The 26,919-nt window shown below is 49.2% G+C and overlaps 5 protein-coding genes across 5 annotated transcripts; 1 reads left to right on the forward strand and 4 right to left on the reverse strand.

The window, feature by feature from the left end:
- Positions 1 to 1,959: 1,959 nt before the first annotated feature.
- On the reverse strand, positions 1,960 to 3,010 carry EI90DRAFT_2905758 (uncharacterized protein; the record flags this gene model as incomplete). The annotated part of the gene is made up of 5 exons (XM_039054219.1): positions 1,960 to 2,074; positions 2,148 to 2,217; positions 2,283 to 2,482; positions 2,564 to 2,669; positions 2,734 to 3,010. 5 exons carry the CDS (start codon positions 3,008 to 3,010, stop codon positions 1,960 to 1,962), a joined length of 768 nt encoding a protein of 255 aa, XP_038922269.1.
- A 1,636-nt stretch (positions 3,011 to 4,646) lies between these two features.
- Positions 4,647 to 6,077, reverse strand: EI90DRAFT_1724254 (uncharacterized protein). The gene is made up of 2 exons (XM_039052071.1): positions 5,111 to 6,077; positions 4,647 to 5,051 (listed from the first exon to the last, which is right to left on the reverse strand). The coding sequence occupies exons 1-2, from the start codon at positions 5,837 to 5,839 to the stop codon at positions 4,899 to 4,901; spliced, it is 882 nt and encodes a 293-aa protein (XP_038922270.1). The 5' UTR covers positions 5,840 to 6,077; the 3' UTR covers positions 4,647 to 4,898.
- Positions 6,078 to 8,427: 2,350 nt separating this feature from the next.
- On the reverse strand, positions 8,428 to 17,187 carry EI90DRAFT_2905822 (uncharacterized protein; the record flags this gene model as incomplete). The annotated part of the gene is given in 35 exon segments (XM_039054223.1): positions 8,428 to 8,502; positions 8,552 to 8,705; positions 8,760 to 8,849; positions 8,911 to 9,053; positions 9,110 to 9,326; positions 9,395 to 9,587; positions 9,795 to 9,839; positions 9,856 to 10,161; positions 10,217 to 10,373; positions 10,422 to 10,542; positions 10,594 to 10,725; positions 10,778 to 10,905; positions 10,956 to 11,040; positions 11,093 to 11,116; positions 11,168 to 11,661; positions 11,712 to 11,812; positions 11,862 to 11,886; positions 11,944 to 12,169; positions 12,235 to 12,272; positions 12,320 to 12,400; positions 12,502 to 12,567; positions 12,625 to 12,698; positions 12,760 to 12,930; positions 13,039 to 13,094; positions 13,144 to 13,938; positions 13,991 to 14,202; positions 14,257 to 14,464; positions 14,516 to 14,788; positions 14,860 to 15,531; positions 15,736 to 15,993; positions 16,051 to 16,247; positions 16,301 to 16,499; positions 16,559 to 16,770; positions 16,846 to 16,959; positions 17,008 to 17,187. The coding sequence occupies 35 exon segments, from the start codon at positions 17,185 to 17,187 to the stop codon at positions 8,428 to 8,430; spliced, it is 6,522 nt and encodes a 2,173-aa protein (XP_038922271.1).
- A 907-nt stretch (positions 17,188 to 18,094) lies between these two features.
- Positions 18,095 to 19,181, reverse strand: EI90DRAFT_3033574 (uncharacterized protein). The gene is made up of 2 exons (XM_039058469.1): positions 18,210 to 19,181; positions 18,095 to 18,126 (listed from the first exon to the last, which is right to left on the reverse strand). Exon 1 carries the CDS (start codon positions 18,766 to 18,768, stop codon positions 18,295 to 18,297), a length of 474 nt encoding a protein of 157 aa, XP_038922272.1. The 5' UTR covers positions 18,769 to 19,181; the 3' UTR covers positions 18,095 to 18,126; positions 18,210 to 18,294.
- A 568-nt stretch (positions 19,182 to 19,749) lies between these two features.
- EI90DRAFT_3116467 (uncharacterized protein) lies at positions 19,750 to 25,093 on the forward strand (the record flags this gene model as incomplete). The annotated part of the gene is made up of 5 exons (XM_039062896.1): positions 19,750 to 19,920; positions 19,953 to 20,200; positions 20,258 to 20,408; positions 20,463 to 22,037; positions 22,085 to 25,093. 5 exons carry the CDS (start codon positions 19,750 to 19,752, stop codon positions 25,091 to 25,093), a joined length of 5,154 nt encoding a protein of 1,717 aa, XP_038922273.1.
- Positions 25,094 to 26,919: the final 1,826 nt, after the last annotated feature.

The raw sequence follows: 26,919 nt of genomic DNA on the forward strand, positions 1-26,919 counted from the left end.
AAAAAATGAAACACGGAGGTTGGGGAGCGGTGGCATCTGTAATCGCATGGATAACCTAATCTCCGTCAGGCATAACGCGCTCAGAAATAATTTGAATACCTGGTGAATGTCGCTGCGTTCGGCGACAGCATTCTGCGCGATCACTAGAGGGCATCGCGGTAACTGGGACAGCCTCGTTGCATTTGTAAGTACGTTCCCTATCTTAGTGCACCCAAGTCCAATCGCACGCATGTTCAAACACCAATGTTTAGTTTTTGGGCGCGCGAAATACTGGCTGGGGCGAAATCCCCTTTGCTCCCACGAGTTGTAAACCGCTTCAATGCAGTGAAAAGAGTGACGGCCAGTATTCTTCTGCATTTCTGTAATGATTTTTTCTGCTGCGATCATCTCATGTTCTGCGATGGTTCTTCTTCCGTGTAGGTGTTTGTGAACCAGATTCTCGTCAAAATGTGTATCTCGCATGAAGGCTTGGTGTGAACCAAAATTTCAATTTAAGGTCCGGCCCAAATGAAAGTGATCGCAAGGCGAGAAGCGTTGTTGTTGTGTGTTGTGTGTGTGCCTCGTCGTGGGACCCGGCTCTTTACACCGTGGCCGTACATGAGGGGATCGTCATTACATGAAGAAGTTACGGGTTGGGGTGTGTGAAATAATCCTCTGGTTGGGTGGAGTTGTCGGGGGGTAAGTGGGGTTGTTTCTTCTGCTGCTTCGGTTGCGTCCTTCATGTTCCACTCCGCTCCTCGGCTGCTCACTGTCCTCGGGGTGGTTGGTGTTCTGGGGTCACCTGCGCGGGACCTCTTTAGAAACTCGGCCAAGCTTTGTTGTCGTTGTCGTTGTATTCTATTTGTTGCCCGCAGCTAGCCAGCCCGACTTATTACATCTGACTGGACATGAGGGACTCGTCAATACAAGCTAGGGATGTCTGGTTGGTGTAGTCGGGGTGACGGGGTCCTTTGGGTCGTGATATCTGGTTCTGGGTATGCGTGGGGGTGTGGTGTCTATGTCACTCCTTCTCTCAGGCTCTACGGGGGGCTATTGGTTGGGTACTCCTCTGCCCCCGCTTTGTGCTGTCTGCCCTTTTTGTCGAAGGCCCGTGACTTCTTGATGAAGTCTGCTAGTCTTTTGGGCTTCCCCATAAGGGTCGAAAACCTGCTCTGATGACCACGGCCCGGTACGTGTCTATGTTTCTTAAACTGTGGGCATACCTTGAGGGTATGCTCTCTCGTCTGGTTGGCTGCTCCACATTTACACACTCTGCTCTCTGTGTGGATACCGAACCGGTGGTAGTATTCGCTCAGGCGTGCGTGGCCGGTGCAGAACTGGACCAGCCTGCTGAAGGTCTCCCAGCCTAACATTTTGAACTGGGTGGTTCTAGTCTGCTGTGTGGAATCCTGTTCGGATCGGGATGGGTGTGCTTGCGCAACGTTCATTCCATTCTCCTTCCGTGTCCTGCTTGTGCACTCTTTCTGCATAAGTAGTGAGTGGTAATGGGTCTGTCCGAGCCGAGGCAAGCTCCCTCTTGGGCCAGCTCATCTGCACACTTATGGCCCTTGATGCCACTGTGGCCAGGGCACCAGGATGCTCGCGGATTTGTGAAGTTCAGTACCAGCGCTGGCGCAGGCACATGCCCGGCAAGGGATCGAAAATAGTTTGTCGTACATATCGTCCGTCAATTCTAGTATCGACTTTGAGGTCGAGTGGCGAGTCCTGCTGCATCAGCAACATACAACACAGTAACATAATGTGCAAGTGCTACGGATACATTTTGAATGAACATCTGACTGAACACCGCTAGACAGCGCATGTGTGAAGCACAATTCCCAGACATTTATTATAGCGAGAGGAAGTGTGGAAGAAAAGTCCTTCCATCCAGATTCGCGTGCATCATTCATCTCCCATTCGCACCAACCAAAATTCGCCGCTATGATACACCTAACGCGCTGAAATCATGCCTCGCGTGAACTAAGCCGGGTAGTGGAACAGTTTGCACTTCCTATAGTGAGCCTCCAGTGCTGATTTGACTTGGCTCTGGATTTGTGTGCGAACAATCGTTTTCCCGCATACCCAGCAGAAATGCCTAGAGAACCGGAAAAAAATGGAGTTTTATCCCCTGATGCAACGTGCAGTGAGGGCTAGGATCCAGGACGTACGTGTTACAACCAGGAACCGAACATGTCATATGATTGCATCCCTCAGTTTTCTCCGTAGGTGTGGTGCAACCTGTTCAGGGGAGTCATCAGTAAGCTTGAAAAGCTCCACTTCGTCAAAATAAAATAAAGTCAGACCTGGGCAACGCTTTGTGGCAGATCCAGTAGCGATGTAGCGATCCATTTCGGCTTGGCCATCACATGAATGTGGGCCAGCAGATGGATCGATAAAATTCATGCATTTCTTGCACCACATGCCGCGACACGTAGGAAGCGGGCATCGAAGCTCCGAACTAATCTGGAAATCATCTCGATCTACAAGTGAGGACTTTTCGCAACTATTGGTCACAGATGCAATTGTTGGTTCAGGATATATATATATATATCGCTTGCCAAAGGAACCTGGATAATTCACTCACTGTGGACAGTCAATCCAGACCGAATATTGGGCCAGATTCAGCTTTTCCCACATAACGTACTGTTCTTCAGATAAACCAAGCGACTCGGCCATTGTGTTTGAGATCTCTACGTAAACCAGGTGGAGTGAGTTTGTGAGGCGATGTATACAATGGCATTGACACCGACGCACCTCCTTTCTGATCCATATTCTTGTCCGCGGAACAGATGGGACAAAATATGGGGTAACGTCCTTCCTCCAACTTGGAAACAACATGAGACTTCAAGCACCCGCGACAAAAAACGTGTGTGCAAGTTGGAATGGGCATAGCGGAGTCGAGTGGCCGCATTTCCATACAGATAGAGCATTCAAATGTCGGCTGGGATTCAGTGATTAAATGACGGTGTTCACGTTCGATTTCGTCGTCCTCACGGGCAAGTTGAACAGCGAGATTGTGATCTGCTAGCATTCGTGCTTCATCTTCAGCCATTCGTGATCTCAACTCGGATAAAGCTCTTTCGGATTGGTCCTCCACTCGAACAGTGGAACGATCTCGACCGGCTACAGCCGCGAAAGTTCGACGAGCAGGGGGTAAATCACGGAATGTGTCTGGAGGCCTAAAGTCTGATCGCGCTCCGTTCATATTGGGGGTCCCCCCGACATGCTGTTCCCTTGAGTTTGCAGGCCTACGGGAATAGCGGATTAGGTCTTCCCGTTCACGAGACAAAACTCTTGATTCGTTATCCAACAACATTTGGGTCCGAAGGGCAACCTCGTAATCATCTTCATCTTCATGGAGAAGGCTTGCTTGATCACCTTGGACTGCGGTCCCGAAGCGATGCAGAGAATGCGAAGGATCATCTGGGTGTTCATCTTCTGACAAGCGTTGTTCTTGATCAATCAGCATATCATGATATGCAGGAGGGACGTCCTCGAAAGTACCACTGGGCGAAATCTAGATTGGAAATGAGTAACGGCTGGAGCGCATATCATACACCACTTACGGGAGAAGTAGGAAGTGTAGAATGATTCAGTAGCGTTGTTGTTCCAGCAGCCGAACGCCGAATTGGTGTCATTGAGCCCGAAGTTGGGGCTGCAGGCATAGTATCATAATCAATGCTAATGCTGTCAGACTGGTAGGAGATTGTATCGGTGAAATCGCGGTCGTTCGCCGGTGTCGGGTTTCGCAACAAACGATTGTTCTCCTCGACGTGCAGTCCTACCTCCCTTGACTTTCCCTTCCCCTTTCCCTTTCCCTTATCTGCGTCATCACGTCGCCAAGCTGGGAGATTCTGACGCGTCTGGCTAAAAGATGCATCATCGTTCACTCGAGCCCGCAGCGACGACAACTGCGCATCAGCAAGTTCCGTTGCGTGTGGTTGTGATATCTGTTGCTGCCAGAAGTTGCTACGATCCGGAGATGATAACATGGATTTGGCGCTGCTGTACATGCGGCCCAAAAAACCTGTGTTTTGATTATTAGAGTCGCCGCCCACGCTACTGGTTGAACTGGCCGATGCCAGCGAAAATGACCGGGAACGATCAGGGACCTTGGATTTCGAGACATCTGGGCCCAAGTCGACGGGATAAATCCCAAAACCATCCTCATCGACGTCATGAGCTGAAAGCTGTTTCTCAGTAGGCTTCCAACGATCGGCAGCTATACGCGACATCATCGAGGTAGTCCAATTTCCCTCCGCCCTCTTCGACACCTGCGCACGGAGATCCCTGACCACCTCGCTTTGAGCCCTGAGCCTACTGCGTATTTCATTATTCTCCCTCTCGAGCCGTACGTTCTCTCGTTTGGTTCCCGACAGAAGATTGTCGAGTTGAGCCCTTTTTGCCTTCTCCATCAGAAGCTCTATATTCGCTTCGACTGTGACCCCACCCTCTGACTCATCGTCATGGTTAATCCCCCGTCTCCATCCTGAATTGCAAGGAAATGGGCCGAAAACTGGGTAAGGAGCTGGGTTTGCCAGTCGTGACCACGACGGGCTTCCTGTCGCAAGCTCGGGTCAAGGGCAAACAAATCGTTGACAAGATATTCAACCAATTCGTCCGGATCCCTGATGAAAACGAACGCTAATCCGTCAGGATGAACAGCTTTGCCGTTGGAACGACTATGTGAATCGAATACAGCAAAGACATTGCGAGTTGGCGATGTTGCCGTTGATGAACGCGATGCTGCATTGTGCCTCAACGTGAGGAAAAAGAGAATCACTATCTCTGGGGGTCGAGTAATCACGGCAGCGATATCTCCACCATTCGATATGGCAGTGATTTGCAAATCCCTACAACATAGACATCACGTTAGAGATGAAAACATGGGCCCATTGTCAACAGAGGCACAGGCGCACTCACTCAACAAGCTTGGCAAAATGCTCCACTCTGCACTGCTGGTACATTGTACTTACGAGCCGCAAAGAGTAGCGAAACATTGGCAGCGCTAATATATCCTCCACCTCAAAATGACTCGTCGAGTCTAACTTGGCACAAGGTTCGATGATGGACTAAAGGGGGGGGGATAAGTGACAACAAGACTGGGCCATAAGAGTGATCGTGTACATACCTGATGAAAATGCACATCATCAATGGTTCTCGCAAATTCGGAGACCTCGGAAGATCCAGAGCGACACGATCGGCCTAGCAGCAGGATCCTTTTTGCGGCAAGCAAACAGGCGAAGCCGCAAGCGGATAAACCTCCGACAGCATACTGACTCGTCCCTCGGAAGGTAGATATATAATATTGGGACGGAATTCTCGAGCTGTGCGTATCCCAAAGAATGAACTCGGCAAGCGTCTGTTGGAAGCTGCTTGTTTGGGGGGCAGTGAGCTCCGCCTGCAAAAGCGACGATCCAATGTCAAAATGGCGTCCCGTTGAAGCGAACGGCACCATCCATGAAGCACGCCGAGGGTTATCCATGGGTATGCTAGACGGTTCGGAAAGCTTAGGTGTCGAAATGGAAAGCGAACGAGGCACCGTATTGGTATGTCCATAAGCGAGGCTCTCTTCGGGTCCCATGTTACCCGGGACAGACTTGGGAGACATAGAAGGTTCGGTAGAATCAGACACGCGAAGCTCCGACGGAGGGCTATTGAAAAGCAATAGGTCGGGCGGATGCTGTGGCCCGATAGGGGGTCCGGGATAATCTGGTTGATGGACAAGGGCAGGTGGGATTGGGGAAACAGACGCCGACCGCGCAGATGTGTTGTATCGAGTCACGGGTGCGGGATAAGTGTGAGAGGCATGTGGAGTTTGGTGACGCTCTACATCCTCGGGGATCGGGATCGTAGACATCCTCGGGCTATAGGCAGTGGAGGGTGAATAATCAACAATGTTTTGTGGAACAGAGGAAGATGGGTCCACGATATACGCAGTTGGCGTTGCTGGCGCGCCAGAGCTACCACCGTTTAGAGAGTTGTAGTTATTGCGCGCAGAAGCTGCATCATCCAAAGGTTGCCCGCCTGTGGCATCAACGTTGTGTTGGGTCTGAGCGGCTGATGGCTGCGTTTTGATCAGTGGCGCTAGATCTGGCTGATTTCTGAATCGACACTCACATCTTCCGTTGTCAACTGGTCACCTTCGTTCAACAGACGCATTTGACGACACCTTCAAACCTGCGCGCGAGCTAGAGGGTGGGTACAGTTCCAGCAGCGGTCGCTTGCCTGAACCAGATGGTCATGCAATTCTTAACGGAAGTGATCGGTAATGGGCTGTGACTAAACGCGCGCCTTTTACAGCTCAAGGCACAGTTATGTTCAATGTATTACGTAACAGAGAACAAGCGCGACGTGCATGTGAATATCAGCTGTATAAAACACATAAACGAGTGAGTTATTGCGGGGGCGGCGAAAAATGTCTCGATGATGATGTGATCGTGTTCAAAAGTCTTCATGTATTAGAGAACTTGTCATTCAACAATGAAGTTGCCAAACTTTGCCATTTTAGTTTTTCGTCCTGATGTATGCCCATGTCTTGAGATATACACTAGGCAGGTTACCAGCCTATTGGATACACACAAATTTGAGGAACTCCTATACATGCATAGGTGATACAAAACTAAGTCCGGTAGATTCGTTTGCTACTGCTTCACAAGCCCTCGGCTTGCCGACCCCCACTCGCAGTTTGGGAAGTGGCAGAGAGCCAAGGAAAAACCCCAAAAAAAAGAGATAAACTGCAGCACCCAGGATTCCCGTGTAGTCCCTGTTGTAAACGGTGTTCCGGATAAGGCAACCCGGTTTCCAGCGGCTCACTCGTAGCACAGATGTAAGATAGAAGCGGGAATATAACTAGTGATTTGGGGATGATGTCCGTGCGTATATATATACAAAGGAATGAATAAAGAGGAAAATCTACGTAAGGCAACTCCTGTGCAGGCTGCGCGCTTAGTAAAATCCTCCACATTATCCTCCACATGCCCCCGGATATCTCCGGTGACTCGCATTTCCAACAGTCCCCTCCCACGGTACTAACTGAGCGGTACTCAACTTGACTTCGCAGATCGAACGGGATGCGGTGCTTTCCAAGTCCTATGGCCGCAGATAGTTAGGCTGGGCCCCCCGCCTTTGATGAATATTCATACTGCTCGGGTTGACGGACCAAAAGAGTAGATTGAAAAGCCACTTGCATAAAACAGCGAGAGTGAGGTAGACGCCACCGAGGCAAGTGCGAGAATTGCTTCCGACGTGATGTCAGTATGACGTCAAACCGTCAAAGTCTTGTCTGCTCTAAAATTCACATCCTGTTAGGTTACCGTAGAGTTTGCACTGGATGTGTCCAATAAATATCCCGAAAGAACTGCATGCATGTGTGACCCACTCACGTTTTTAGCGATAACATTTCCAAAGAACAACGTCCAGGTCGTTTTCGCACACGCATGAGAAGACGATGATGTCTGGTTCAGCATGGAGGAAGTTACACTTATTGCATCCCGTGCACAATCCGAAAAGTTGTTTTCATCTTTTATATCCGGTCTGCAGTACTTGCGTCCCCCGAAAATCGATTGTAGATAAGCATCTATCCATCCCGATCTCTTCACATTCATAGCACTCTTCTTTTCTGTAACCCTGACGTGTTTCCCTAACCGTTCGGGGCTACTTTACTCGTTGCATCGGATACAAGTGCGTGTACATTAAATCGACTTCAGTATCCCCTCTCAGCTTCCGTATCTCAGGCGCTGAAAATTCCTAGATCAGGAACTCTTGATACGCGACTCTAAAGATGGATGTTTCGTTCCGAAAAGGTGGACACTGGATGATGGTGCGCTAAAGCACATTTTCAGTCCCCAAAACATACTCTAGTGGCGCGGCGCATTTTGAGCTACATATCGTAAGCGCCAATGTGCCAGTCAACCTCGATCTCAGTCGGAGCAACATGTGCCGTGATAAGCCAGTTGTCAGCTGGGAGAGAAAAGTTACATGTAACTGTGCCATGATCAAGGCACGTCACTGGCGTTCGGATCAACATTCACCTCCCACGCATTTCAGTTGTGAGCATCAGTCCCCGATCCCGCTTCCACGACCGACAGTCGACCGCCCTGTCCATTGCACATCTATCTAGGATTGACGTTAGACAATATGTAACGACAGACTATTTTCGATCCCTTTGCCGAGGTATGTAGCGCTGGTACTGAACTCTCGCAAGTCCGCACCATACACCAAGAATATAAAGATCAATTGTATGCCGCGAGCCTCGAGAGCGGTAATCGATGAAGATTGTCACAAACACACACACGATGAACTGTTTGCAGCATGATGCGCACGGGAGTTTAAAGGTAGCTGCTATTCTTTGGAGTTGAAGCTGGATAGGCGTATAATATTACATGGCGTGTTTGACTCGATCAATTCAAGGCCCCTGAATTTAAGACAACTCTTTCTTAGTAGGATTTACTGTCGCACAAGTGCTCCCCGAGTCTGACGCATGGAATCAGCAATGCCGAGGAATGTCTGTGCCAGTTGTATCTATACAAGCCAGTCAATTTTGTGCCATTCGACGGAGTGTATTACGCACCGAATCAATAGCGTAGTATGACCCGCACGGGATATCGTGAGAGGCTCCTGGTGATGCTCTTCTGTAAATATCTGTCGCAAGGGTCGACATAGAATCGAGAACAGGAGAGTAAGATCCAGCTGCAAAGGAAACGGTGAAGAATGACAGGGGCCGACTGTAATGGAGGTTGAATAATTGGCGGGAGGTTCCAAAGTCACTTTATACTGACCCCAAAAAAACCGCCTCATCACAGATCGCGCGCAGCTCCTGCGACGGTGTATTGGCTTCGCCATCAGACAGGAAGATAACACATGGGGCCCTGACACGAAATTAAAAGATCAATGTCACGAATCAACAATTGATGGCACACACAAACAAACCTGTCCGCACTCCAATTGCGTTCCATAACTCTATGGGCTTCTCCGATTGCAGCAGAAAAGTTTGTTCCTCCATCAGGGCCCATACGCAGGAGGGGCGACAGAAGCGCGCCAGCGTCTCGGGTGAGATCGTTGGCAATTATTGTCTATGTACAAATCTTCAGTACGATCGAGTAGGAAAAAGTAGTCTGGCAAAACCTACAGCAGCAGTGTCATTAAACACGACTACAGAGTATGCATCGCGTCGTATGCCTCCTGGTGAGGCGCCTGCACGAGCCGTCCAAAAACCGTAAATTGCGGACAGCACAGCACCATATCTATTGTTGTTGTAATTAGTGATCTGACGAGTCGCTGCCTGTCCAGCAAGTGGAACCCGATCCCGCTCAGCCATGGATGACGAACGGTCCAACGCGAATATCCTGACGATGGGACCGAGTCAGCGTATATAGATATGGAGGCAATACTGCTGCGGTAGGGATTCTCGTACACATGGTAAGCAGCATGATAAAGTCCCGGGCTCTGGCAATCGAAGGAGTGTCCGTCCCGAGAGGTATACCCCGTAGTATTCCGAGCATTTGTAGAAGCGGGTTTGTGGAACATAGGGAGGGTGCAAAACGAACGCTGTGCCTTTATATTCTCCGTGGCCTTATGTTCGTCACCTGCGTATGCGATGAGGTAAGCTTCGTATCCTCCATTCGCCGACTGCGATTTGCGAACAAACCATTGCATTCGGAATCACTAAGGCAAAAGTGAGATCATGACGCAAGTGGCGAATCACGACATACCACTTGGAGAAATCCTCTTGGAGATCCTGAGAATAAGGATCTACGGGTTTCATCAGAGGTTGGGATTCTCCCACACTAATTCATGGTAGTCACCTCGGAAACCTATAAAATCGCGTTGATGCTCAGAAGTGAATGTTGTCTGAAAGACTAGTTCATCAGATACCTGTTCGCGCCCAATAGGAAGCATGTGTAATCCAGTCCTTATCCCTGTTAGGTTCCGGATTCATTCTGGCAGCGATGTGCTCCACTGTATCGTCAGTACAACGTCCGTTCCTGGGGGCTCGGCAGAAGTCAATGTGTGCGTGCCGCCCCAGCTCTTTGCAAAACATGTTGCAGTACATCGGCGCACCCGAGTCACCTGTACTAAACTTCCGCCCGGCAACCTCTCGAGTGGTAGAATCATCTCCCTCGAAACTCCAGGAAGTCTGTTCCATATTACCATGGGTAGTATTGTGCAACCCATGATGATCTTCGAATGTTGAGAGTCAGCCAGAATCCTCACTGAACCCAATCTCAGACCATACCGATAGCAAGAGTACAAAAATAAAGGCAAGAGGGACAGCGCGTCTCGCAATAGTGGAACGCAGCTGCATTGGTTGTATGTGTATGCGCTTCATCATGTTTCAATTTGTTTGGAGGGATACGAACGGCGCACAAAAGCTTGTGTGCATCTTGGGTGTACTACAAAACTCGTCGAGAACCAGAATCAGACGCAGTCTATTCGAACACACACCTTATATATTGGAAGGTCTCGTTGCGACCGACGAATGTAGTCTCGATAGAGAGGGGGGCAGATGCTATTTCGCATATTCCCCGTGACCCACAAAGCTCTCTGCAATCATGTTCTTGCCTTGACACGACAATCAGTCCATAATCATGATTTCAGGCAGGATCAACAAACCCGCAGAGGTGGATAGCCCCGTTTTGAAGTGGGTGAGAATGTGACGTAATCGAGCACAGTCGACTGCATAGTTGACATTTAGCTGGGCATGTTAGCCTGTGTTCGCACTCGTGGAATTCGTGGGAATCGCGGCTGCAAGGTCGTCAGCAATGTGATAGATACCATGGCTCATGCAGTTCCACACCAATCAATTGCACAAGGCTTCGAACATAAAGGTGCACCATCTTGCTCGATCAAACTGAGACGACAGGGTTCACCGCAGGAGTGGGTGCGCGCAGAGCACAGGTGGACGGCATCCTGGTGCCCAATTTGCTAATGACGATGATATATAATTAATTTCTGGCGTCAGATTATGCAGCAACACTTGCTTTTGTACAAGCTTGTTGACAACCTCTCCTGTCCTGCAGGTAGCAGGGTTCGCCGCATACATGCTGGGTCAGGTCACATCTTTACGCTAGTCAGCCACTCTGCCATATAATGGGATGATTGAAGTACGCACATATGATTGCCATCGTGGCCAGCTCTATCAATAATGATTAAGAAGGAACAGGATCGGAGGGCTGTGTCGACTCACATCATGCTACACATTTTCTCCGAGTCCTGGGACTCGGAGGCGCATTCATCACACTTCAAGGCACAGCAGTGGTCAGTGGTGCAATTGTGGTCGCTCAGGTGGTACTTGGATAGGATGCACTTGAGGTTGCAGTTTTTGCATTTGACTCCGCACATATCGACGCCCGCAATGAGTTCAAGTGAAAGTTGACCGAAATAGCGACGGAGTAACTGAATGTCTGTCTGTTCGGGAGGGAATCTGATCGTATTTGAGTCAATCCATCTCTGGACGTAGTCAATTCGCTGCTTCGCTTGTTGGTGCAAGGCCGTCGCAAGCGACAACAGCCATTCTGAATCTGGCATGGACTGACGTGTGCCGGAGATCATGACAATGCACTGTTGCTGCACCTTGGCCAAGAGCTCATCTCTTATCTTGGGTTCCTTCATGACCGATTCAAGGAAAAAATGGTTTCTGGAGGATGTTTCAGGGTGAACTGCTTCATCGGTATCCAAGTTCTGTCGGTCTAGTTTAGTAGTATGAGGCGCTATATTCTGATTCTCCCGACCTTGAGATAGGTGTCTTCGTTTCCATACTCCGTGACACCATAAGCGAGGGCAGTTGGCAAAAGGTTTTGGAGGAGTTGTGCTCGATGTGAGGCGAGGGTATCTAGACATCGGTCAGGGGGAGAATTATCATTTGTCCAGAAGGGACATACGATCAAGGGCACCCCAATCGCTCGCCTAAAAAGTTGAACTTTCAACGAAACTGACTTCAGGAGCAGGGTTACGACTACTAACCCTTAACTTTGCCATTAGGATCTTCATCCGTTCCAAAAATACGGACGCGGTGCCATGAGATGAATCCTGAGCATCTAGCCGTTTCTTCAACTTGTTCATCAAAGTGTAAAACTTGGGAGACTGGATAACAGGCCATGGAAGAATATCGAGCCTGCCACGGTGCAACCTGGAAATAAAATTCCCTTCCTTTTCCTCCTGAACTATTTTCTGGAACTTCAGCTGGAATCTTATTTTCCCGTTTGGAAAGTCACTTATTAGAACCGGGCTCCGAGTACACCAAAAATTACTCACTCCCGGACGATCTCTCTCGTATCGGAATCAACAACATCCTGACAAGGGCGTGTGAGAACGAGACGATGTGATGGGCGAAATTTACTTTGATTATAATTGCCAAAGTCGATTGGAATAGTTCTGGATTTGCTGATGGCTCGAATTGTGCGGCCGACGATTGAAAACTCTGGAGGCAGTTGAGCAGATAGAACTGGAGAGACGTGCCGGCATTCATACCGTGAATAGTTCTGAGCGCGCGGCGGCATTGCTCTGTTATTTGTAGTTAACGATATATATGTGGATCGGCGCACCAGTAACGTCCCGTGAGAGAGCAAAATTATTCCGGAATAATACCTTAAGAATAACATTAACTAGCACATCCCAAGACGGAATTGAAAGAAGACCGGTCACCAAATTGGAAAGCGCCACGTTGAATAAAACCAATAACATGTCCTCCTGCGAAGTCCTTTCGATAGAATGTATTCCTATGGGCGGCTCATTGAAAACGGTATAATTTTTTGAACTAAGGTCCTTGCACAGACGCACCTTCAAAATCAAGGCTCACGATCAAATTTGTGTCGGTTGGCGTTACGGACAACCACACGCCCTCGGTGCACCTCATTGCGGATCCAGCGAACGACGTATCCACAAAGTGATTTAGAGCATAACTCTTCCCTACGGATTGCTCGCCTATGATGGAGGTATCATCGGGAATGTCTGTCAGCGAAAGATAGTAGGTCATACCCATAGAAGAGACGACTTTAACCGGCTGACGACGTAACGATCAGATGAACGTCGATTGATGTGTGAGGGAGACTCGGGCACATGCCTTCGAAGCCATGTAGGTCTTGAATATACTCTCATACCATCCAATAGATATACTGCAACGAACATGTGAGACAAGCGCCACATAATCGCAAAGAAACGGACCTGTCTGCAATCGTTAATATATCAGCACCTAGTAATCGCTGCTCAAACTCGGGGGATGAAACACCATCCTCGAGTGGCGTGAAACGGTTGGAAGTGGCAACGGCGATGTGAATCGGTATCAAGCATATGAGATCAACAATCCACTTTCCAGTGAAGTATGTAGTGACTTCCGAAGGAATAGACTCGCGCAAAGACAGGCTTGTACTGTGCTGAATGTTAATGACAGCCAGTCTGCCATCCGTTGGCTTTCGCGTTCTATGCTCGAATGATTGGATCATTCGTGAAAAGTGCGATCGTAGACGAGCGATGGGAATCGAATTATTTGCTGCAGTGAAAGTGATAGAAGGCGAGCGCCAAGCCATGAATGAAGGACTTCTGCTTATCGTAGACACAACGGGGAATTTGGTCCAAACTTCGGAATGGCAATCAACGAGTGAATTGTACGTCGACTCTTTTTTTGAATCCCCTTTGGCTTTCCCATGAGGACGGAAAGTGAACTCGCTAGCCTTATTTGTGATCTCGAAACGAACTGCATTGAGCTGTCCTGCGTCATCCTCGATAGTCATAAGGTAAGCATTCCTTCGTGTAACAAATGATGTGATGGTCGTCGGAACCGACGTAAAGACCTGAGGGAGTTGAAGCGGGATGCCTTGGGATTTACCGCCAAATGATGCCGTGTGATAAGCTATCGTCTCCACTGCGCCCGAACTATTTGGTACCATAATGAAGACACACGAGCCATCCGGACTGGAATACACGTCTGTTGGAGGTGGTTCTGATTTCACAAACGCTGGCCTATTGCAAATCAATTAGTGAACCGATCGCAATGAATCATAGGAGGGACTACTTGAATTGCTCTTGCACCAGAGAGTATATCCTAAGATGTCCCGAATTCTCGAGGAAGAGGATTTCATCTAAACCGTTTATGAAGCACATCTTCAAAAATTTGGCTTCAGGGTGGGAACCCATCAATAATCGTCCAAGGTCAACCGGAGAGCCACGTAAAGTGATACTCGTGTAAGATTCGTCGATTGAAAAAATGTGGAGACGGCACCTGGCCTGCCAGTTCAGATCGGCATTCAGTATATTCGAGACGCAGTACCGATAACCCACATCCAACAATGCCACCAATCTTCTTGGTTCATTGACACAAAACAAGAAATCCTTTCCTATTCGTTCAAAGGTAAACTCCTTCTTAGTCCTTCGAGAACGCAACGTGACGGGCATTTGAACATCGTCATCAAGATAGATACAGATCCTGCCGGATGACGAGTCCTCCACGACTACGAGACATTTCGAACGCTCTAAAAGCTGAATGTGCCTGAAGCGATGTCAGGATATGGCAAAAAAAAGGCTTGGTATTTTCACCAACCGTAATCTCGAAGTAGCCGGGATTGTGAAGCGGACGGAGTGGGTCCCAGTACGGAAAATGGGGCGCGGTACAAACGAAGTATCCACAGTAAGACGTTGGAGATCATCGGACATTACTCCAAGTGGGTGTAACGTGCACACGAAGTGGGCAGGTTCATCTTTCAGCTCTGTGACAGCAAATTTGAAATCTTGAAACCAAGAAAAGAAAGGCACGGGCTCAGTCAATGAATCAGAGTCCGAATGACTTGTCCACGTACTGTTGTGTCCATAGTAACTGCGATCAGGAACGATATCGTGGATACGTAGCAGTCGACTTCTGCAAGGACGCATTAGTGGCTTCAAAACAAGGACGAAAACACGCACCCTGCGCCCTCCTTTTTGCTTGCATCGTTCAGTAGAACCCTAAGTTGCAGCAAATGCTCGGCTTTTTGTTCTTGAAACTTGAGACTATATTTTGCGTGTAAATCAGACCTCCAACGTTTGTAATATAACTCCAAATCCGATTTAGCTAATTCTTGAGATTTGGACGCCATGGTGCTCAAGAGCCATTTTGACGCCTGACTGTGGACTTCGGCCACGGCATCTTGGAGTTCACTATAATCCCCATGGCTGATGCGTTGGATGAATACGGGATCGCTCATTGGAGCTGTCTCCCGCATGAGCGCTTTGATAAACGAACCAGATTCATTCTGCGCTTCCAACCATCCAAAGCCCGTGAATTTCGAAGTAACAGTGTTGAAAATGTTCACTGGTGAATATAGACTGCTCTCGGGCAGGGACGTTTCATTAAGAATGGAGGCTATTGCCTTATCCCAGTTGAGCCCTGTCACGATAGCTGTGTCAAGTTTCTGCAGTTCATCTGGGGTGACCTTTGGTAGGTTTTCCACCGCGGCACGAGATTTGAGGACTTCGATGGAGCCTATGAAGCGACGTTTAAGTTGTCGGAAGCCGTGAGCTACGATGGAATCAAATTTAAGTTGGCCAAAGACATCATCACGTAGGGGCAGGAGTGGGTGCCTAACGACGTCTTCCGGGCCTATGATAAAACGCCAGAGGAGCGGTCAGACGCGTTGGTCAACGTTCGGATGCGCAACTACACTACAAATGGGTCGTTACCTTGATACGTGGTGTCGTTCACGAGTGAAACCAGGTCCGATTCAAATGCCCTGTTTTCGATCGGGGTGAGTGTCAGCCGCAGGGATGCAAAATCCAACTCCTTACGGATATATATCCACTAAATGCTGCACGAACTGATTCAAAATGTGATGCTGTAGCCGAAGCAAGTCATCAGTGAGCTGTTTTTTGGCAACAGCACAACGCATATCAAATTCCTCCTGAAGTGTGCGGTTTCCGTGCTTCCTGCTCTTCTCGAAGTCCTCACAAAGGGACTTGAAACGGTCATTCAAACCGTTTTCGATCAGAATTTCCAGTGCCGCAGGATGAAGTTCGTCCGCCAGTTGGATAGTCTGGAGAGAATCCCTAGGTGGGTGATGTTCAAGTAAGTAGATAACTCCAGTTGGGGAGAATATAACCCACTTAAGCTTTGTCCGCAAGGACAATCGATTGATGGCTTGAACAACTGTCCTTGGAGAGCTACGTCGAGGAATAAACTCTGCCTCTAATAACGCCTGGCGCGTATCGCCTGGCACCACTCGCGATTTCAGAACTTCGCACAGTCCTTCAGTGTTTTGATACGAGTCCGTAGTTGGAGACGACGCAAATGGGATGGGAATCTAGTGCAAAATGAGCAAGTGGGTGACGCGCAGGGCATGCATACATATCAGACCTTAAATACAGCATGTACCGTCACGTTTTCTTCTTGTTCGACCGTTTTCTCGACGGAAAATGCAAAAATTCGGTCATCACCATCCTCATCCTCGTCGTCTTCGGCGGGTCCCATGGTGGTATCTTCATCCCATTCGATGCTTTCCATATGCTCCTTGGATAGAAGAGCAACCATCTGATTGCTCAGCCGGCCTAGGTAACTGGGGAGGGCCGCGTGAGCGTGGCCATTTAAAAATAGCATAGACAACTGGGGACCCACTGCATGAAAGTTGCGCGATTTCTGGAGATGTCACCTGTTGCATTATCATCCCAGGTATTTTCCTCGGGCCAATAGAGGAGGAAGGCAGGTTGCACTAGGCCTGTATCCAGATCCATAGAATCTTCTCTCTGTTGGGCATCAAGGATTAGATATATTCCTGTTCTTAGATAAGGGCCTGAAGGAACCCCGCTGGGAGGTAATGGCGTCAGAAGCTCCCGCGCACTAATAATTTGGATATGGGCAGGTCTCATGATTAATGAAAAAACAGACAGAAATTGGCCTTGAACATACGTAGATGCATCGATAGCGCCAACTTCTTCGAGGAATTCAACTATACGAGACCTGCTGCCGTAAATTCCAACGGGTTTAAGCAGCACTTCATCAAGCGCAGCGAAATTGATCTTCGGAGCATGTCATGTCGTTGTAGCGTAAGTAGACTGATTACTCACTTTTATCATCGATTCGAAAGCTCCGGGACGGAGAACGTTCATCAGGTTTCGAAGGGAATCTTGGGGAATGACGACTTTATGGACAAGTCCATTGCTTCCCTGTTCGGTGAAAAGGGCAAGCAAGCGATATGCATTCTTGATTCGAGGGAGTAAATCCTCTCCTGACTGCGGGCTCGACATCGAGAACAAGAAGAGGCGGCACTTGATCCTGTATCACAAAGGCTTTGTTCTTATAGATGGTGCTTGCAAGCTCGCTTGCGCAAGTTATGAGTAGGTAAGAGTAGGGCACTAGGTTGAGCATTTATACAGGCCCAGACGCGCGCGGCCTGATACATAAATAGGAGCGGCAAACCCATCCAAGTTTTCAACAATAGGTAAAGTTGCACCCCCCAGACGACACTGACACCCCCGAAAGGATCGCATTATATTACCGCATACAGCTGCTCTCAGAATCTGAGAAAGGCCATGCTATGCATGGTTGTCTAGGGCAAACAAGGAACGTGCAGAGGGACACGCCAAACCTGCCACTGCAGGCTTATGTAAGCAACTTTCAGGGTCCAGTGGCTGGACCAGCATACCGGCTTGTACTCGTTCTCCCGGTTGCCCTGGGTTGTTCGCGCCTAAGCCAATATTTTTGCCTGATCAGGCACTATTTTTGGGTAGGGCTTACCTAACCTCAACTCGCGCCATATTGCGAAAATCGGACCGGCTCTGGAGCAAGTTATTCCAAAGTCTCCCGGGGCGCTCGATGCATATCATCCACGATGATACCGGGCGCGTGAGCGATTCCAATCGCTATTTGGCCTTCAGCTAGGTGGATCCATCGTGTACTGTCACTCCATCGAGAGTGGCGGGGCGGTACGAAGTCTAGGCATATTCCGATTCTGCCACTGTTACGGCATGCAACTCGAGATTGTCGAAAGTCAAGCATACGTTGGCCAAGGGAAAGAAAGGGCTTGAGGAAGAATGTCTCTTTCGAAGCTATGACCACTACGTGAACTTCAGTAAAGGCTCTTTCAAACGAATGGAGGAAGCAGATCTAGCGACTCGGAATTGCTTTCCCTCTGTGAGAAATGTCAGGATTCAACCCCAGTCTGCTAGCTCTGGCCCTCCAATGCTCTGGATCGATTTCCCCATGTCGCATAACAAGAGCAAAAATAAACATCAGTACTTCTACACATACTTCCCAACGCCCAGCTCACAATATGAAGGCTCATTCGACCTAATATAACCTAACGGAGGGAGCAAATCTAGAGTCACGGGTGCAATAGCAAATTCGATTGTGAGTTAATGCACCCGCCTGGCCCTCCGAATCGATTGTCCCGTCATCACCCGGGAGTTGGAAATGGTATTTCTACAGCTACATAGGACCCCATGTCTCAATGCTGGATCCTCAATAACTTCGCGAATCAGATCAATTCTTCCGATCGAGTTAGCTTCCGAACTGAAAGCCTCCATGGCAGTTTGAATTCGGGCGAGGCCACTCGCAGAAAAAGATCGAAGAACGAACATGTGAAGGAGGGGGTGAGACATGACGCGGGGTGACTGCGGCAATGATGAAATAATTGTCAAGGAACTCAGACACAAACCTAGTAAATTGGTAATTCGGTAGACGTTTATGAATATATCGGTGTCAGAAGCTGCTCTGACTATGGCAGCAAAGTTTGTTCCCCTATCAGAGTGCACAACCAGAAGAAGCTCCAAGAGCGCGCAACAAGCGGTAGACGGACTTGAAAATACGATTGCTGAGTACGTACACATCGCGCCTACACCCGGTGAAGCAGTTGGTCAACCTGCTCAGAAGCGGAGAGTACAGTGTCATGTCTTGTGCTGAGGAATCTGGCGAATGAAGTATTGCTTGTTCAGCGAATGGATCGAAGTCGATCCCACGTAAACATAGACATCGATCGGCCCAACACGTACGCTCTCACGATGCGACCAAGCCATAAACAACTGCGATGATGGCTCCATTAGACATGTCGTGGGGTGCTGGGGACCCGCTTGGCGAAGTGCGCTTGTGGGACAAGTGGTACAAGCTTGTGCCTCATTCTCGGTGGCACTGTCACCTGTGAGAGCGGTGGGGTAAGCATTGAAACTGTCTCGAAGATTCCAAGAGTAAGGGCCTACTATGAAATGTGGCATTGACGTTCTTGGGCATGGACTTTGAAGTTTTGTGATCAGTTTTCGTTCTTCGGTGCATTGAGCCTTAATTCCTTGGGACTCACAGTTTCATGTGCGACTGTGTCCCGATGTTCCGGAGTCTGGTCCGTGTCGACTAAACTGTTGCCAAGGATAGATGCAACAAGAAGATGACGTCAAATCACGGTGAAGTATCTGCGATTAATTACAGGCCCTGTGTAATCCTTCCCACTTGGTCCTTACAGCCTTTTCGAGAGAATCTGTCCGATCGAAAGCGAATGGGGTATGACCCTCCTCGTACGACATGCAGCTTGCAGCGACGAACGATGAGAAGAGTAAGGTAAGATCCCGCCGGCGCTTGCCGCTAAGCCTCACAATCCTTTCCTCAGGTTTCTTGCTAGCTCATACGGAGTTCGTGTTCGGTGCTCAATCTGGTCCTCATACAGTGGATCGTTATGATGATTAAATGCCTCCACGGATAAGCGGCCTCGATATTATTGGGCACTCACTGAATGCATCCTTGTGTCCTTCCATAATCGTACAAGGGCCCCTTAGAAGCTCACCACGTGTGTCGAGTGCCCAAAGATCCCTCTCTTCTCGACCATGTCGCTGCGGCAAAAGGCTGAGGATCTCAGGCGAAAGATCAATGATATCATCGCAGCGGGCGGTGATAAGGCCATCCCAATTCTCTCAGCCGTCAATGCTGCGGCTGACGTGTGCCCTCCTCTAAAGAGCGCGACTAGCGGCGCCCTCTTCATCATTGGCGAGGTCCAGGTTAGTAATTATTCATGCTCAATGGTCCTCAGCTTGGGCTTGGAGGCCGCCGCGCAATCAACCAAAGGTTGAATGTGCAGAGGACGTCGCCGCGTCAAGGGTTCGGACCAAGGCTAATGGTTTGGGTTGGGCAGAAATTCAAGGAGAATAAGAAAGAATGGGAGGATTTTGGGAAATACGTCGTCGACAACGTGGCCGAGGTCGTTGCAGCCATAAAGTCCTATGATCCGTCAACGGAAGAGGCAAAGCCATGGGTGGAGAGCGCTGAAAAGCTTGATCGGTAAGTTGCATCTGTTTTTTTGGCGGTCTCCGGTGTCGTTCTTACATCAAGTCCCAGTGTGCTGCAGACGATCAAGTCCGAAATCGAACGAAGACGCACAAAAATAGAGAAACGGGTGGCTTTAATCAATGTATTGTCTCACTTGAGAGATCCGGGAAGGATTGATGCCCTCAAGAAGGATCTTGACAAAGCATTGGCATCGTTTCAGGTGATTTCCCCCACGGTGTCGTTCCATAACCATTCTCATTTCTTGCCGATGCAGCTCAGGACGAACTTAACAATTGGAGTCAAATTGTCGGCGATGGAAGATGACTCGATTCTTGGTAGACTCCGATACCCTGATATCGCCCACTATGATTCAACTCAGGCTTGCCTAGAAGGCACTAGGGTCAGTCTCATTGAACATATTATGGCCTGGTGTCATAACACCGGGGATAGCGAGAATCGGCTGGCATTGCTGAGCGCCGTGGCCGGCGCTGGGAAGACTTGCATCGCACACACGATTGCAGAAAGATGCAAAAGGGACGGTTCTCTGCTACTGTGCTTTTTCTTCAGGGAAGGCGAACAATCGCGGCCCGATTGCCTATTCAGCGGCATTGCTCAATCTCTGGCAAACCGTGACCCGGATTACCGCACTTTCATTGCTTCCACTCTTCGAGAGGACCCGACTCTTTCAACAGCTTCATTCACGATGCAGTTCAAGGAATTGGTGGCTTCGACTCTTCTCCATAAACCCCCATCTTCGGACCATCCAATGGTGGTCATCATCGATGCTTTAGATGAATGTGACAGAGAGGCATTCGAGCCCCTTGCGAATATTCTTCGGGAAGAAGTGCCCAAATTACCATCCTCCGTAAAATTCTTTATCACATCGAGACACTTGGATCTTGTCAATCGCTTCCTCTCATCCCATTTCCCTATCGATCGTCTTACCATAGATCTCTCAGATGATGCAAACGTGCAAGACTGCGCTACATACATACGTTCCCAGCTGGAAACGCTGAAAAATTGTCATCCTGATATACAACATAGGCTTGACGACGGGCAGAAAATGGTGCGGGAAATATCGGAACGAGCAGGTGGCTTGTTTATTTGGATCAGCACCATTTTTCGCTATATGAAGATGGCGAACAAGGACCCTATGAGGACGCTGGAAAGACTACTCGGCACCGGCGCGAAAGGATCAGCGGTTTCTGCTGAGGGAATGATGGATCGCTTGTATACAAGTATCTTGAAGAAGTGTGGTTGGGAGGATGAAGATTTTGTGCACGACTATCCAGTTGTGATAGGAGCCATCTTGGTTGCACAACAGCCTCTGTCTGTCCCAGCTTGGGATGCGATTTTGTCACCTTTCTTGAAGTTGTCGGTTCGAGATACATTGGCCGAACTCGCACCTCTCCTCTCAGGACTTGAGGATTGTGACAATCCGATTCGCATCTTGCACCAATCTTTCCGGGACTTTATTCTGGAACGGATCGATTCCCAATCAATCAGCCTTCGTTGCAGTCCAGTAGATGTGGGACGAGAGAATGCCAGAATTGCGCTCCGATGCCTTGAGATTCTGAATCAGGATCTCTCCTCTTTAGAGGGCCTTGGACTGATTGAGAACTTGCATGAAAAAGATGAACTGCCGTGCATTCCTCCAGAGAAGTTATCGGAGCACTTACACTACGCATGTCGTTACATCGTTTATCATCTCAGTGGAGTCCAGGAACCATCGCAGGAGCTAGATAAATCAGTTCGCATATTTCTGAGTCAGCAAGCCACTCGCTGGGTTGAAGTCTGCGTGAGAATGGAAGGCTACGTCAGTATCTCGATACTGCCTGAGTGGGCTAAGGTGTGGATTATCAATTGTGTGAATGAAATCAGCTCATGTTTTTCCAGTTGGCAGTTGACCAAAGGTCAAAGGATGCTATCCACAAGCTAGCGAATGTGCTTACCCAGCTCCAGTCGAACCTGGAATTTTTTTCAAGATTCAGGGACGTATATGAGGCAGCAAAGGATTCGGTTGTACTCTGCCATTGCCTGGTTTCCGCAGACTCAAAGTCCTACGCCCCGGACTTGGCCGAGTCACTCAACAATTTATATTTGGCTCTTTCGAAACTTGGACAGCACTCGGAGGCACTCCCATTCATTGAGGAGAGCGTCAATCTCTACCGCCAGCTTGTTGCTGTTCACCCGGGATCATACACCTCAGATTTGGCTTTGTCACTCAACAACCTATATGTCTCTCTTTCCAATCTTGGACAGCACTCAGCGGCGCTCCCATTCATTGAGGAAAGCGTCAAACTCCGACGCGACCTAGTTGCCGTCCACCCAGGATCATATACCCGAGATTTGGCCAGGTCACTCAACAGTCTATGTAATGCTCTTTCGAATCTTGGACGGCACTCAGAGGCGCTCCCATTCATCGAGGAAAGCGTCAATCTCTACCGCCGGCTTGTTGCTGTTCACCCAGGATCATACACCCCAAATTTGGCTTTATCACTCAACAACCTATATGTCTCTCTTTCCAATCTCGGACAGCACTCGGCGGCGCTCCCATTCATTGAGGAAAGCGTCAAACTCCGACGCAACCTAGTTGCTGTCCACCCAGGATCATATACCCGAGATTTGGCCTGGTCACTCAGGAGTCTGTATGAGGCTCTTTCGAATCTCGGACGGCACTCAGAGGCACTCCCATTCATCGAAGAAAGCGTCAAACTCTGGCGCGAGCTAGTTGCCATTCACCCAGCATCATATACCCCAGATTTGGCGAGGTCACTCAACAGTCTACATAATGCTCTTTCAGATCATGGACGGCACTCAGAGGCACTCCCATTCATTGAGGAAAGCGTCAATCTCTACCGCCCACTTGTTGCTGTTCACCCAGGATCATACACCCCAGATTTGGCTTTGTCACTCAACAACCTATATGTCTCTCTTTCCAATCTTGGACGGCACTCGGCAGCGCTCCCATCCATCGAGGAAAGCATCAAACTCTGGCGCGAGCTAGTTGCCATTCACCCAGGATCGTACACCCCAGATTTGGCCAGGTCACTCAACAGTCTATATCACGCTCTTTCAAATCTCGGACGGCACTCGGGGGCGCTCCCATTCATCGAGGAAAGCATCAAGCTCTGGCGCGAGCTAGTTGCCATTCACCCAGGATCATATACCCCAGATTTGGCCAGGTCACTCAACAGTTTACGTAATGCTTTTTCGAATCTTGGACGGCACTCAGAGGCACTCCCATTCATCGAGGAAAGCGTCAATCTCTACCGCCAGCTTGTTGCTGTTCACCCGGGATCATATACCCGAGATTTGGCTTTGTCACTCAACAACCTATATGTCTCTCTTTCCAATCTTGGACAGCACTCAGCGGCACTCCCATTCATTGAGGAAAGTGTTAAACTCCGGCGCAACCTAGTTGCCGTCCACCCAGGATCATATACCCGAGATTTGGCCTGGTCACTGAGGAGTCTATATGAGGCTCTTTCGGATCTTGGACGGCACTCGGAGGCGCTCCCATTCATCGAGGAAAGCAACAAACTCTGGTGTGATCTAGTTGCTGTTCACCCAGGGTCATACACCCCAGATTTGGCCAGGTCACTCAACAGTCTATATCACGCTCTTTCGAATCTCGGACGGCACTCGGAGGCGCTCCCATTCATTGAGGAAAGCATCAAACTCTGGCGCAAGCTAGTTGCCATCCACCCAGGGTCATACACCCCAGATTTAGCCTGGTCACTCAACAGTCTATATGATGCTCTTTCGAATCTCGGACGTCACTCAGAGGCACTCCCATTCATTGAGGAAAGCGTCAACCTTCAACGTGAGCTAGTTGCCATTAACCCAGGATCATGCACCCCAGATTTGGCTCGGTTGCTCAACAGTCTATATGATGCTTTTTCGAATCTCGGACGGCACTCGGAGGCGCTCCCATTCGTTGAGGAAAGTGTCAACCTCTGCCGCAAGCTCGTTGCGGTGCACCCGGGATCATACACCCCAGATTTGGCCAGGTCACTCATCAGTCTATATCACGCTCTTTCGAATCTCGGACAGCACTCAGAGGCACTCCCATTCATTGAGGAAACCGTCAAACTCCGGCGTGAGCTAGTTGCCATCCACCCAGGATCATATACCCCAGATTTTGCCGGGTCACTCAAGGGTCTATATGACGCTCTTTCAAATCTCGGACGGCACTCGGAGGCGCTCCCATTCATCGAGGAAAGCGTCAACCTCTGGCGCATGCTAGTTGGCATCCACCCAGGATCATACACCCCATATTTGGCCTGGTCACTCAAGGGTCTATGTGACGCTCGGTCAAATCTCGGACGGCACTCGGAGGCGCTCCCATTCGCTGAGGAAAGCGTCAACCTCTGGCGCAAGCTCGTTATGGTGCACCCGGGATCATACACCCCAGATTTGGCCAGGTCACTCAACAGTCTATATAATGCTCTTTCAAATCTCGGACGGCACTCGGAGGCACTCCCATTCATCGAGGAAAGCGTCAACCTCTGCCACAAGCTCGTTATGGTGCACCCGGGATCATACACCCCAGATTTGGCTAGGTCACTCAACAGTTTATGTAATGCTCTTTCAAATCTCGGACGGCACCCGGAGGCACTCCCAATTGTCGAGGAAAGCGTCAACCTCTGGCACGAGCTAGTTACCGTTAACCCAGGATCATACACCCCAGATTTGGCTCGGTCGCTCAACAGTCTATATGATGCTTTTTCGAATCTCGGACGGCACTCCGAGGCGCTCCCATTCATCGAGGAAAGCGTCAAACTCTACCGTAAGCTGGTTGCCGTTAACCCGGGATTACATACCTCAAATTTGGATATGTCACTCAGCAAACTACGTACCGCTCTTCCTAGCCTCGGACGTGATTCCGAGGCACTAACTTAGGTCCCCTTGAGACCTTTGGGACCTTCCTCCTTCCCTTATCATTCCATCGCTAGTACTACCCGCGTTACCATGTACACAGCCCGGTTGGGTTGTTCAGGAACACTGGAGGGTCTAACGTCCGTTTTTGGTTCGGAACTCTTGATGAACCATTTATGGGCTTTCTTGGCTGTTCAGCCAACTACATAATCACAGTCGTACCTTATGATTCTAAACATCCAACACCTTTGTTTCTCCGAGTCGTTTTGCCTCCCACTTACTAATGTTCTGTCCATGTTTCTGCACACCATTGTACACAATGAAGCCGAGACTTGGTTGGTGTCAGCGCCATTAGAAGGCGAAATCGGTGGCAATATGCAGGTGTGGGACGGGCGGTGGACTAGTGTATATAGGGGGTGTGGCATACATAAGTGATACAACTCTGCACGTAACAAGCTTCGATCGGGTAGGTAATCTCACACTGTACAGCCTGTCGAGACATGGTCCATGGAGTGGGAAGTCTGATGTGCAGGATAAATTGATTATGATGTTGTTCTTATTTCGAGTCATGCATTGATGTCAAGGAGGGTTGAGTACTTCAAACACTGGCAAGGTACTCGGTCTCGACCCGGCAAACTTGGTGCATATCCCCGACAAGACTTCACAATCTGCACTCTTCCAATGGCTCCTACTGTTTAGTGTCCACGGCCTGCCACCAACAATATAACCACATATCCCGGCCCAACCCTCAGAAACCACTCGTTCCATTCCAATCATTCAACTCCCTACATTCCTGCCTGTTCTCCTATGCGGCTCGTAACCTTCCATCCGATTCTTCCACCAAAGCTACCGAGGCTGGTCTGGGAACACATCGACGTTTCTCCCTATTTTTATGCCCTGGGCCCTGGGCCGGGAGCAGAAAGTGGTATTACTAGCATAGGTCGGGAATCGAGGTCAGAGCATGCTACGTATTACGTGGTCCGGGCCTCTTTGAATCTATTGCATAGCACGGTTCTTCTCACCGCTTGCAAGAACCACTTGGGTCTATGTCTCGAAACCAGGACCGCTGGAACCAGAGGAGGAGACGTATAAACCGACAGTACCAAAGCGATAATCATCAGTAACGGTCCACAGGAAAGAACTAACCTTTTTTTACACCCTTCCAACCCATAAGATCGTCTTCACCCATACTAGCACGCCCTCGGCACCGTACTTCCACATGATCTTCTGCGTAGAGACACCCTCATTGCTTAAAGAATACTCGTCAAAAGGAAATATCTCACGAGTAGCGGCAAGGGACCCAGTTAGAAGTTATTTGATCAGCGACTAAGCCTGGTCCGCTGGCTTTAGTCCAATAATAATCGATGAAAGCCACGGATTCGATCGATGTAGCGAGTCCATTTGAGTGCTGGCGGACTATGTCAAGCAAGCTTCGCGGAGATCGGTTATCGTTATTTTGCATCTCCGTGTCCTAAACGTCATCTTCGTGATCCCTTTGACCATATCTTCCACATTCCGACCCTTTGGAAATCGAAGCTCCAAGCAGAAACAAAAGAATCCGTGTCAGACGTGGATGATATGGAGAAGATGAATTGGGGGAAGATGGACGGGAGGAATAATTCATTAACGATAGCTTTAGTAGAAGAGTCGGATCAAAGAGAGGCTACGGAGCATCCAAAGGGATGCAGGAAGGAATAGTGATGAGAATCAAATGAGTGTGTCTTTGAAGCAAAGGATAGATTGGATACGTGAGTCGGTTTCATGAATATTGCCAAGGAGCGACGACCTTGAGCAGGAACCCAGCCTCGAGTACAATATTAATACTGCCCCAGCCGTACGGTGATCTATCT

The sequence above is a fragment of the Cantharellus anzutake genome (genome assembly GCF_015039405.1).
Source record: "Cantharellus anzutake strain C23 chromosome Unknown EI90scaffold_4, whole genome shotgun sequence".
Lineage (NCBI taxonomy): Eukaryota > Fungi > Basidiomycota > Agaricomycetes > Cantharellales > Hydnaceae > Cantharellus > Cantharellus anzutake.

Coding starts and splice junctions, on each gene's coding strand:
- EI90DRAFT_3033574 (XM_039058469.1), bottom strand. CDS start 18,768: ATGTGTACGTACTCAGCAATCGTATTTTCAAGTCCGTCTACCGCTTGT.
- EI90DRAFT_1724254 (XM_039052071.1), bottom strand. CDS start 5,839: ATGTCTACGATCCCGATCCCCGAGGATGTAGAGCGTCACCAAACTCCA. Junction 5,052..5,110: donor ATGATGTGCATTTTCATCAG/GTATGTACACGA, acceptor CCCCCCCTTTAG/TCCATCATCGAACCTTGTGC.